The sequence below is a fragment of the Metopolophium dirhodum genome, chromosome 3 (genome assembly GCF_019925205.1).
Source record: "Metopolophium dirhodum isolate CAU chromosome 3, ASM1992520v1, whole genome shotgun sequence".
NCBI classification, from domain to species: domain Eukaryota; kingdom Metazoa; phylum Arthropoda; class Insecta; order Hemiptera; family Aphididae; genus Metopolophium; species Metopolophium dirhodum.
Window position 1 is genome coordinate 4,367,478 of NC_083562.1, and position 12,812 is coordinate 4,380,289.

At 31.3% G+C, this 12,812-nt stretch overlaps 1 protein-coding gene across 1 annotated transcript in view; it reads right to left on the reverse strand.

Moving 5' to 3' along the window:
- Positions 1 to 2,055: 2,055 nt before the first annotated feature.
- The window catches only part of LOC132941714 (uncharacterized), a 74,357-nt gene continuing 63,600 nt past the window's right edge, over positions 2,056 to 12,812 (reverse strand). The window contains exons 4-5 of the mRNA XM_061009864.1: positions 11,922 to 12,090; positions 2,056 to 3,201 (exon numbers count right to left, since the gene is read on the reverse strand). Of these exons, the coding sequence (XP_060865847.1) occupies positions 2,850 to 3,201; positions 11,922 to 12,090 (521 nt within the window). The 3' untranslated portion in view covers positions 2,056 to 2,849. The remainder of the gene's footprint in view (positions 3,202 to 11,921; positions 12,091 to 12,812) is intronic.

Genomic DNA, 12,812 nt, shown 5'->3' on the forward strand with positions numbered 1-12,812 from the left:
AACTTTCACGAGCGTTTGTCGTATGGACTCTATCAGAACATTGCCGCGCCCACATTTCCGGAGGAATGATTGATTCATTTGATATATTATAATTGTCTACCAAATAATCACAAAATTCGGTTATAGCTGCATTTTCAGGTTTGTCTGCCATAAAATATTCTGTAAAACATTCTGCCACTTCCTCTGGATTGAGAAAAGGAAGTCGTTATGCGATTTGTATTATATAATATATAATCATCATGTATTTATTCGTATATACATATTTACACATATATACACATATAGGTATACACTTACATATGTACCTTTTTCCGCCGTGTAGGAACTAACATATGTAATTGTTTACCTGCTACTCTCGTGTAGGAACTTACTATTCCCCGATATTATTGTACCTATACATGTATACATATATATATATTAATAACAGCCGAACAGCTTTTTGAATATAAATAGATAACGTATATAATACCGTACGGACCACGAGCGAGGTGGAGAATGAAATGATAAATAATATTTTGTGCCTTTTGTACAGCCGTGCTGTGTAATCGCCGTAGAAGCGTGTAGCCCATCGCCACTTGCACACGACAAGGATGGTCATCATTTTTCTGGGCCGAAAAAAAAAACCGATTTACTCACAGGTGCCTCCCGAGTGTCAGTGTTCGACCTCGGAGAGATGACCGCCGACGCGCCGGACGTTTTCATTTCCGCTCACTATAATAACTTGTGCGCACACCCCCGCCAGACCGTGTGAAACTTTCCGTGTCCGCGCGTATAACGACTGGTCCGGTTGTCAGAGACGTCGTAGGTATGATATACATTAAGGCCCCATTTACACCAGCTGTGCAATATGATCGCAGTTACCTAAGTATACCGTGGTACGCGTCGCGTTTTCAAGGTAACGGATTGCTTTGATGTGCAAAAATTGCTTTCGCCTATACACGCCCGGCTACATTATATTGGGCTACAGCACATTGTTATTATTTATTTATTGTATTTATTCGTATAATAGATATCGGGAATTCTTGGTACGTATTTTTGTTCGTGTCGAAACTACGCCGAAACAACAATTTTCTCCTCAGAGAACACGTAGTCGTGTATATATACGTTATATACGTGTTATATTGTAGAGTTGAAAAACAAAACACATCTCAAACTTCGTAGCATAAGTTTTTTATATTGTAATATATCGATAGACTATTCAAGTTTGAAACATATGCGTGCTTAAATAGGTACGTATTGGCGTTTGGAAAATATCGTAAATTATTGACAATGATAATAATGATATAATTAATTTAACAATATATTAAAACACTCAATAAGGATAGATCAGGAGTTCCTAGTCGACATGTCATATTATTATAATATCATAATAGTTACTCATATAGCATATACATATTATTATAGTCGTGTTGTTCTACTCCATTAATACATTTTAAATAATAATTTTGAACAACCGAGCGTTATTTATGTTTTCATCTTGACATTTTTTTAAAAATAAAATCGTCCATTACTGTGATTTAAATTTGGATAGTTGTACACTTAAAACTAAACTGCGAAACCAATATAAGTTAACTATAAACTATAGATACTCACATTAAAAAATCATGAAATTTAAAAAAAAAATGACACGATGAAATTTTGATTCGACTCGTGGAAAAATAATGAGGTCTATTATTGAATGCTAATATACAAATATTATACATATATCTTTTTTTTTGGCGTTTATAGAAAATATATAATTTATATTTTGTGTGATTTATCGTGTTTACTTAAACAGTTGTACTTAATTGTTACAAACGATTTTTATGTTGTTTTGGCGTGAATAACAAAGAACGGCACTTTCCAATGTTTGTGCTGGGATTAGGTGGCTGGAGGTTTGTTTGGAAAAAAAATTCAAATATGATGTACAGTTAAATGGTTGCGGAAAAAGTTCATTAATTGTTCTTTTCGACTTTATCTTCCTCCGCAGCTCTGACACAACAGCAGCACTTATCAAGAACATATCTTGAACGATTCTGTTTTTTTTTTTTTTGTCACACCATAGAAACCAACAAATGTTTACATATCTCATTTATTTCAGATTATATAATTTAGAACAAAAATTAGTTTATAATATTGTAGTTATCGACACATCATACACATCTATGAGACTATGTGTATAATATTATAATAGGTATAACATCGCACGTGTATCACACCGATCGTCCATCGTTTCAATCAATAATTGCAATAATAATATTAATGATGATGAAAGTAATAAGCATTGGCGGAAATCGTGCTGGAGGGTGGATTTAGATATCCTCAAAGCTAGCAAAGCCCCCGAAGATTGACATTTTCTTTTGAATGTTGTCCGTAGACAGAAACGTAGGTTACCAAACTAAGTATTTATTGACAGATAATATTATTACAATATGTTATAAGAGGGAGAACGAACAGTACATACTTTGTACCCATAAAACTATAACTATTTTTTTTTTTTTTAATGTTATTTGCTTTATGAAGTCGTAACATTATTGTTTAAGTTTCGAGAAAATAGTCTGTTTAGGTATTTTAAAATGTTAGCCACTCTCGTATTACAGCTGCAATATTGTAGTCGTGCACACGATTTCCGCCTACGGTAATAATATAAGTCTCTCTATATTATAATAATATATAATAATAATAATAATAATATATGAATCCAATTTCTACTGGCTATAAATACGTGTATTATATATTTTGTAATAATATATTAAAAAACGTCGACAACGACGACGGCGGAGGCGATGGCGACTGCAATGACGAAGAGTGTACTCCTGCTGCGGGTGGCGGTGGGGTAGTGACGGTGGGGTGTAATGCCGCCGCCGCCGCTACTCCTGTCGCCCGCCGAACAGCCGACCGGCGTGGGCGGGGGACGCGGGGCGGGCCGGGTTCTTGCCGTCGTCCCTCTTCATGGTCTCGAACCCGCCGAAACCGGTGAACGAGTCGCCCTCGAAACCGGTCTCGTCCATTTCGGGCCTGCGCTTCATCGTGTCGAACCGGTCGAAACCGCCGGTGAACGAGTCGCCGTGGAACCCGTTGGCGTCCATCTCGGGCCGGCGCTTGGCCGCGGTCGATCTCGGGGCGTGCTCATCCGGTTGGCGCAGTCTGATGCCGCCGCCGGTGTTCGGGTACAGGCGCCGCAACATGTTTGCCACGGACGGAGACGTTCTGGACACCGACCTGCGGGACAGACGGTCGTCGCACGACGTATTATTGTCGTCGTCATCACCGTATATATACAGATGGTATACTCGGTGTCGCAAATAGGTTGGAGGCTTGGGGGGGGGGGAGGCTTAGCCCCCCCCCAAATGTTTAGGGGGCTAAACATTTTTTTCTATTTGCGCCACCGGGTATACTACTATGCTTAGGCCTTAGATCGTATACTATATGGATAGAGCTATTGCATTATATAAACACGTACTACGTGTTGAAGAGATCACGAAGACGAGACGCAATGGGACTGATTTATATTGTGCATCATGCGTGTCAGTACTCGTCGCATATTTATCACTAAACTAGTGGTGATATCAATTGTGCGTGATAACGGTTGTACCAATGGCGCATTTGCATCAATTCCCCTTAGTTATGTTGGCTTCAAATATTTAGGCAGTAGCTCTAACCATTGTATAATATGATCTAAGCTATTATGTAATTGTTATGATAATAAAAAAAAAAGTTAGTAAATATCGCTATAGGGGGTCTCACTACCACGTCTTTTTTTCGTCAAAAACTACTGTTTCTAATTCCTACGATACGTGTCGATAATTATCACGATTTTCATTCTGAAAAAATATTCGGATTGTCCGTATATAGGGAACAAACGTGATTTAAATAGCAATAAAAATTTTAAAAAATTCAAAAAGATCAGTATTTCAAACTTAAATATTTAATTAACTAAATACAGTTTTAAAAATGTGCCTCGATCGTACGCCTACGATCCCTCGTACATGTTGTGGAAAAAAAGAATATTTTGTCAGAATGCAAATCGTTATGCTAATCGTTGCGACGTATTGTTGGAATTAGAACCATATGCTTGAGTGAAAAATAAACATTTTTTCATGATCACAATATTATATACTGACATGTGGGTGCGAGAGCCCTCCATAGTCCATGCCGCTACAATTGACCCGCATGGACGCCACGCCCACTAATAATCATTTACGACATAGATTTCGGGTGGCGACGACGAGATTAGAAATTGCCTAAATGATTTCCATGGATGAAATGCCATAGCGAGACTCCTTAAGAAACCCGATAAGCAGCAGGGCAGATAATAATATGCTTTTGAATATTTTGTGGGGCTTAAATTTAGCGCTTTTTGTGGAATACAAAACAGTTTACCGATAACCAATCTGCATAATCGTTGTGATGTATGTTGACGATTTACATTTAGAAATTTCCATTTCAAAAAATTGTATTATTTGTTTTTATTTACTTTATTCCCGTTTACGGAATACTATCAAACTAGGAAAATTGTATTTATTATAGACGTATTACCTATTAATATAAATACGTTTTTGGGCTGAATACACGTTTTTTTGTTTCTGACCGATTTTTCGTAAGGTTTTCGTTCTAATGGTTACTTATTAACAAAAAAAAATTTGCGATTCATCAATATTTCTTGTAGAGGAAAAATATCAAGTAGCGTGCTATGGTTTCTACAGAAGATGATCGATATTAGGTACCTAGGCACTTATGGCCTATCGGTATAAATTGTTATATTATATTTTATATATTTATTTATTTTGCCCTCTATATAAACGTACAACTGTATCGTCAGTATATATAAAAAGAAAGTTAATAGATAGGGGGTGTCCTCCAAGACTAGGCATTAACGAGGTAAAAGTTAAAGTTAAGTTTAAAACTTAAGCTACTTTTAACCAAGTTACAAAACGAGTAAATTATTTTTAAAAGTTTTTTTCTTTTAACTTAAGGAGTTAAAATGTATGGTACGCAGTTTATTTTATTTTAATGTCACGTTGAGTTAAATTTTTTCTAAAAAAATATACGAATCTGATGGATTTAAAATATATGTGGTTTTGTACAAATTAATATTTATGTTTAGGTATTTAAAAAAAATGTATATATTATTTACATGTAACGTTACGTGTATTCTAAATACCAAATTATATTTATCGTTCAAGCGTTAAATTCACGATTTCCAGATTTCATTAGAGATCGAAATAATCTACAAGAATACTACGTCCAAAAATAGTTATTTCAAACCACTCATCAACAACACACTACCAGATATAACTCGGTTCGAAGTTTAAACGACCTAATCAATGTGTATAGTCGGTGTCGCGGTCCCCTAAATAATTAACTTTTTGAAATTTCATCTAAATAACTATAACAACTCCTATAATATTATAGTTGAGCGCGTCTTGGAGTCTCTTTTTTTTTCCTGATTGCGTTAGTTTTATATTTAACTATACATATATATTATTGTTTTTGTGTGTATAATTTTATCAGATTTACAAATAATATCGTGCTTTGACGTGGATTGTAAATATTCAGTTTAAAAAAATTGTAACTGATCCTAAAACCTTAAGAATGTAACTTATATTTTCATATTAACTCTCATTATAGTTAACGATTTAAATTTACCTATTAGTTGACTTGCCGGCCTCGGGTGTCGTCTGAGGATTATCATTATTATACCGAAGGTAACCTATAGCTGCGTATAATTGAAGAGTGCTGTCATAATATTATATCTAGCACATTCAAACGTAAATCGTATAATATTATGCCGTCGTTCAATCCTCGAAGGTAACAATAATAATATAATAAATTATGTCCGTTCGGCGAGCGTTGACGCGAACTTGTCAACGCGATTCGCATGGAATCCGAATGCATCACCGAATTCATTATTACTTTTTTCTCCCAACAACCGTAATATTTTAATCGTGACAATCGCTATTATGAAATATAATACGATTATGGATCGTATACACAACAATAATAATATGATCTGCGTTGTCCGCGTGTATTAATTGGTTTTTTAGTATTCGCGTTTGACGACACGTCACGACACATTATAATATTATTATAAATTAAAAATATCATGTGGGATTTTAAACCGGAAATAAAACTTAATCAAATCGAACAGCGTAAACGGACAATAATAATATGATGATATGCATATTATACAAACAATGATGATATTAGGTAAATATTATAATAATATTACGCCAAACTGCCAACTACGGTCTACAGTCCCAGATCACTATAATATTCACTGCGGAGGTTTAACATTGACGAAATATTTTTAAAAAGCAAAAACTGCGCCGCCGAGAAGGTCCGAGGACGGGGGCTTCGTATTTTGTTTTCACTCTGCAAAGATAATATTATGTTTCAGAAAAATGTATTTGTTATTGTAATATCATGACTTTCAAACAGAATAAATACATAGTGAGTGAAAACATGGTTATGGTAATATTATACCTGGGCACCTAATATACCTACACACGCATGTAGCGTTATAGTACCTAGGTACTCTTTTGATTTCATAATACTACATAATAGGTCAATGTATCTCGATTCTAACATGAAACGGAAAATTGTTTTTGTTTTTTTTATTTTCGATTATATTATTACGGTTATCTGTAAGCGGCGAACGCAATCTAAGTTTAATCTTTCTCGAAAATGGGGCTAAACACATGCGCACGCATTGCATGAGTGTGCAATGTACGTAGGTCATGTAAGAAACAATACAGCAACCTACATACCAACAGTGCCTATATTATATTAATTATCGAACAGTAAGTTGATTGTTTTTATCTGGGACATGAATTCATTTGTTTTAGTCATCTTAATATTGTGTACGAATGCATTTTTTTCTTTGGTTATCACAACTTTAACAATATAAAATACAAAATACAAAAAAAATAAAATTGAATCGTTCCAACGTGCTCCATCGTCTCTATATAATATGATTAGGATCGTTTGAACACGTCATATCGTAATAATTATTATGATATAGTTATTCAAATAAATAATACCCCAAATACGTTTTGTACGCTAAATATATTGTGTCGTCTCGATGGCATATTTATATAAATTAAATTATCATTATATTTGTTATGTATACAATAATAATATGTAACAAACGTATAACATTTATACACTAAATCATTAACATTTTCTTTTAGTAAAAACTACTTTTTGTTTAATATTAATTATTATAAATGGGTACCTATTATAGTATTGCTGTAAAAGTCGGGTGGCCACTAAAAAGGTTCAAACTTTTTCAAAATATTAATGAACTCTAATATAGTAATAAAAATCATTTATCATTTAAAAATGTACACCAATAAATTAAAATACAACACTAATAAAATATAATAATACATTATAGTTATTTAATTTATCATTATAATGACAATAAATTGGTCAAATAAATCAAAAATATTAATTTAGATTCCAATAATGCAAATTTATTTTGAAATTGTTATCTCGATGGTTGAAAAAAGTACCATTAAAAAAAATATATAGATACTTCATAACAAATAAACAAATAATTAATAATGTGAAAAGTGTTTTTATAATACAAACCAATTAGATGATCAGATTGATGTGATTAAATTTGCGCAATTATTGTTTACTTTTCAAATAACTATTGTGTGGGTATTATCATTTTGAACTATGAAGTAACTAACCATTTGCATAATATAATGAGACGACCGATGAGTAAACTGAATGATTAAATGAACGAATTATAAATAATTCAAATGGGTGTGTAAAAATTACAAACGGAAAAAATTAAACGTATAGAATTCATTTTGTTTAGTACTTACCCACCTAAACAAACCGAAATGGCCATTAAAAAAGAATAATTAAAAACAAAATGATTTAACTCATAAAAACTCAACTAAACGTGAAGATTAAAAGTTATAAGAATAAACTACCTACTTATAGGTCTACCGATAATTTGTATTATTTCTGAATTTATTTGTCATATCCCACAGGGTTACCTATATACGTTTTTCCGCATGATAATGTGTTGAGCATAAAAATGAATTTCCACTCTATTATAATGTTATTATGTCCGCACGGTCGACACGCCAACAATGTGTTAATCTTGTAAGTTATAGTTATAGTCATAGTTATAATTAGTTATAGTTATAGTCTGTGAACTAATTAAAAGTCTGATTCACGTCTGTTATTTTTTGTATGGATTATGATATTACTGTTTGGCATTTAATATTATAACAACGATATATATATCATAGTACGATTGTCATATTATATAAGATGTTCGTATTTTATGTACGTACCACGAGAAGTCGGTCGTCTGTAAAACTATTTCGGGTGGAAAATAAATCAAGAATCTAAATATGAGCGCAATTTAAGTTTCTTTTTATCGGTTCGTGCAGAAGTTAAATCAAATATTATTTCCCTGCAGTAAGCAATTCGTTATGATAAATATTATTTAATCATTATGATAATATTCTCCCGTTCAAAAATATTTACTAACTTGTCATTTTGACATGATATAATATTATATTAAAGGGAATAACAATAATAATAATAATAATATATTATACACACGTATTTCCACCACAAATCACAATATAATAATCATAATAATGCATAAATCGCGTTTAAATACTTAATAGTTATACGCTGTTCGATCTAATTTGGCTCCTCCATATTGCGATTTCTGAATTATATATTATTATTGTTTAATAATTTAAGTTTGATTTATATCTATTACGATTTTTGCTCGAGTTTATTCGAAATTATGAAATATCGTTATACAGTACGTAAAATATAATATTATATTTGTGTGGATATAACTGGATTATAAAATGCACATTATTTTCACGGTTTGGACGGAATTATTGCTATAATATTACTCATCGGGCTTGGACCGGATATTTTATCTTGGTGCAAGGTCCAATGAGCGAACACTAGTTTTAATTTTACTTATTATTGTTTATTATGACTAATGATGATCGACGATGTATAATTGCTGTACGATGCATAATATACATTTACTATACGTCTATACATGATATGAAATACACGCGAATCCTTGCAAGATAGATGTGCCCAACTGGACAACTGTCGTGGTCGCATTGTAATAAAATTACATTTTAGTTTCATCCGACTCTATACGGATATTATGCACAAAATCAATCCAAAGTCATGGTCAACAAAATATTGTCTATAACAGTGGTCTTCAACCTTTTCGAACCCGCGACCCACTTTTTAGGCCAAAATTTTTCACGAGTAAGCCTTGTAGAACCAACAAAAAAAACCTAAAATTGTTAAATGCTTTGTAGTATAGTACTATAATGACCGAATAAATGAAAATTGCATTTTAGTAGGCAGAATATTTATATTTATTATCAATCGAAAGTGTATAGAAATCACACGAAAAAATATAAATAAAATAAAAATACGACACAAAAAATTTAATGTGATGTTTGCCCTTGAGTGTTTCTCACATAAAATAAATTCCACCTGCTACGTAGAACCATACCAGTATATGAAACATATACTGTGATTTGATATCCATTATATTATTATAATATTATATCATAGAATATAGATTATAAGTATAAACTGTATTTTTATCTATTTCATCTATCAAATTACATTTTTATTTTAAAAAGAAGACGTATCGCGACCTTATTTTAAAGCTTACGCGACCCTAAAATGGTTGAAGACCACTGGTCTATAAGTTATAATATGGTACTTTTAATATCTATATATATATTTTTTTTTTATTAAATAAAATTGATATTTACAGTCTGTAATATTTATATACAATAGAATAAGTAAATTTGATAGGTAATATAAGGTACATGTCATGAAATGGCGTGAGGAGGGAGGCCCGCCAGTGTGGATACCCTCTGACTTGGGGCAAAATATAATATATTTATGTAAACATTCCATAAATCATTATTATTCCATAATTTGCTAATTATTACGCAACCTAATTTCGGTTTTTCAACCGAAAGCATCGTCAGCCGACGTGAAATATAATAATTATTACGACTATAGCATGGGTTATGGTAATGGCTGTGGTAATTTTGTACAATTTGGACGTATACACACACTACACCATGATAATAATGTTATATTCACGGTATTTCGTGTTATAAAATTATATTATTCAGGAAGTACAGATAAAAAAAAAAAAAAAATAATGAAAACGTTCAATACCTCTAGTTATAATAATAAGTACGCAATATAATAACTTAATAATAGAAATGCGTGTTAAAAATATAAAATATTCTCAGAATTCGTGTCTAATTTTAAACATTATTTCGTAACAAACAAAACAATGATGTACATTAATTATTTACCAGATAAAGTGTTGATTATTAGTTATAGGTATAATATTATGATTTATCGTTCTTATAGATCGATTACACGCAACACACATAATATATCGACTTAAATGTATAATATTAATATTACGTACATACTGACTGGTACTAACTATTCGAATAGGTTACCTGCTACATGACATGCACACCACGCGCGGTGATAAACTATACACTATCTCTTTTGTTTACTCTAATCGGGTAATGGAATATGATAATAATAATACGAGTGTGCCGTTTCCGACGAAAATATGAGAAAGTCGACAATATTTTACACGACTTTATTGTAATAAAAAAAAAAAAAAAAATGCATACGTCTAAGTATAGTGTACGGGTACGAGTGTTGTACGTGTAATATGTAAATGTCGACTTTGTAGGGTTTTAATTTTTTCATTCGTGGATTGAAAATATAAAATGTACCTACCACTTATACCACGGTATGTATATATAAATCGAATTTTACTTTTTAATTTCTGAAATAAAAGAATGTATATGAATTTATTAAATATTATACAGTAATAATGTAAAATATAATATACGCTTTTTATCATCATCGTCTCTTCAGAATTAATTTTTTTTCCCACACAGATTCCCACTTCATTGTAGGAATGTTTTATTTGAAACTCCATAAATATTATACACAAAAGTCCAAAGAATAACACAATTTGTACATAATTATTAACATTTTCAACTTTTTTTATGATAATAACGATCAATTTGCATATTTTTGCAGCACTAATGATTTTCGTACGATATAATACAAGTGCAGAAAGTTTCGTTTAAGTGGATGTCAGCGTAGGCATAATCTGAGGGTGCAAAAGGGCACATGTTTTCAAAGAATTATCGAGCTTGACACTATTTTCTTTGTGCGTTTTACGTAATAACTGATAAGTAAACAAAATAACTTTAACTAATAAGTCGTTATAAGATTTATATTTTGATTAGGTAGACAGAAAAATTATATTTAATATAATATGAATATGTCTGACTTGATATACTCTAACAATACTTCACGTATTGGCGTATTGCTATATTACAGTGTTTAAATGTATAGATTTATTATTGGTTAATTAATAGTATTTGACGTGTAGAAGGGTTTCACTTCATCCCCTCGATATTTTTCGATATTTTTTTGATAAAAATATTTATTACATTTTGGCTCTTCCCCCTCAAAAAATGGTTATAGGTAAAACGGCAAAAAACCTGTTTCCCTTTACGGCTAATGGACACCCTATATATTATGTATTGTACGATGATTATAGGTAGGTCTGATCTAGTATTATTGTTCACCTGTTTCTGATAATTATTATTGAAAATTATCGATATGATAACCTTCTTTGTGCTACCTTTAATATATTATCATCTCCTTAGAATGAAGCACACTAAGTATTGTTTTACACACATAAGTATATTATGTTTTATGACATATTTGTATATTTATCATGTTTAAAATTATTAGTTCGAAATTCGAAACTCGAGTTTCAACTTGATCATTTAATGAGTTTATTTTTTTATTTTTTTGGTACCAAATATATAGGTATTCCATTATTTTCAACTACGTACCTTTTTAAAGGCTCGAACATTCCAAAGCTTTGGTGAAAAATATCATCGCTGAACCCTCGGGACGTAATTCCTTGCGGATAATAGTTCCTTTTAAACTTAATTGACGGCCACTGAAAATCCGGCTGTAGTCCATCGAAAACGTATTCATGAAATCCTCTGGCATCCATTTCTGTAAGAAATATCGATAAAAATATTTCAACGGAACATTAAGCATCGTTTACATTTAGGCGTTGTGATAAATACATACTTGTGATGTAGTGACATTTAATATTAATAATATTAAACTATTCGTATATTATACGAATAGTTTGGAAGTTTAGTGGTTAAATTGTATCCAGCTCTTTTAAATGATCATCAATGGTAATTATAACTGTCGGATAATTAATATTAAAACAATGAACTAACTAATCTTTGTGTCACAAAAATTTTATTGTTTTTATAAATTCAAGTGTACCTATATCAACGTTTAAAATGGATTTAGACAGATTCTCAGAGAATCGCTTAAAAAATGTATTCTTTGCTGGCTTTTGGAGATAAAATAGTTTTACTTTATTAAATTTGAGCAAAAATATAGAAATTTAAGCGAGAGAGGGAAATAAAGAATGAAGAAATGTAATACATTTACAAGTAAAAATTCGTAAAAGCGTTCCTTCGAGATAGCATTTGAATAAAATGTATTTAAACATTTTAAATAAATTATTATCTTTTAAAAAAGATAAGCTAATCATTACAATATTCTTTATAAATACGTCAGTATTAGTCGACTTTCATATAACATATTTAAATAAAGTAGATTTATAAAAGTTCTTTAAAGATTAATATATTTTTTTTATTGTGATAAACTTCTTAAATATTATATTTTAAACGTTCATCTGATCATCGGATGTCAAC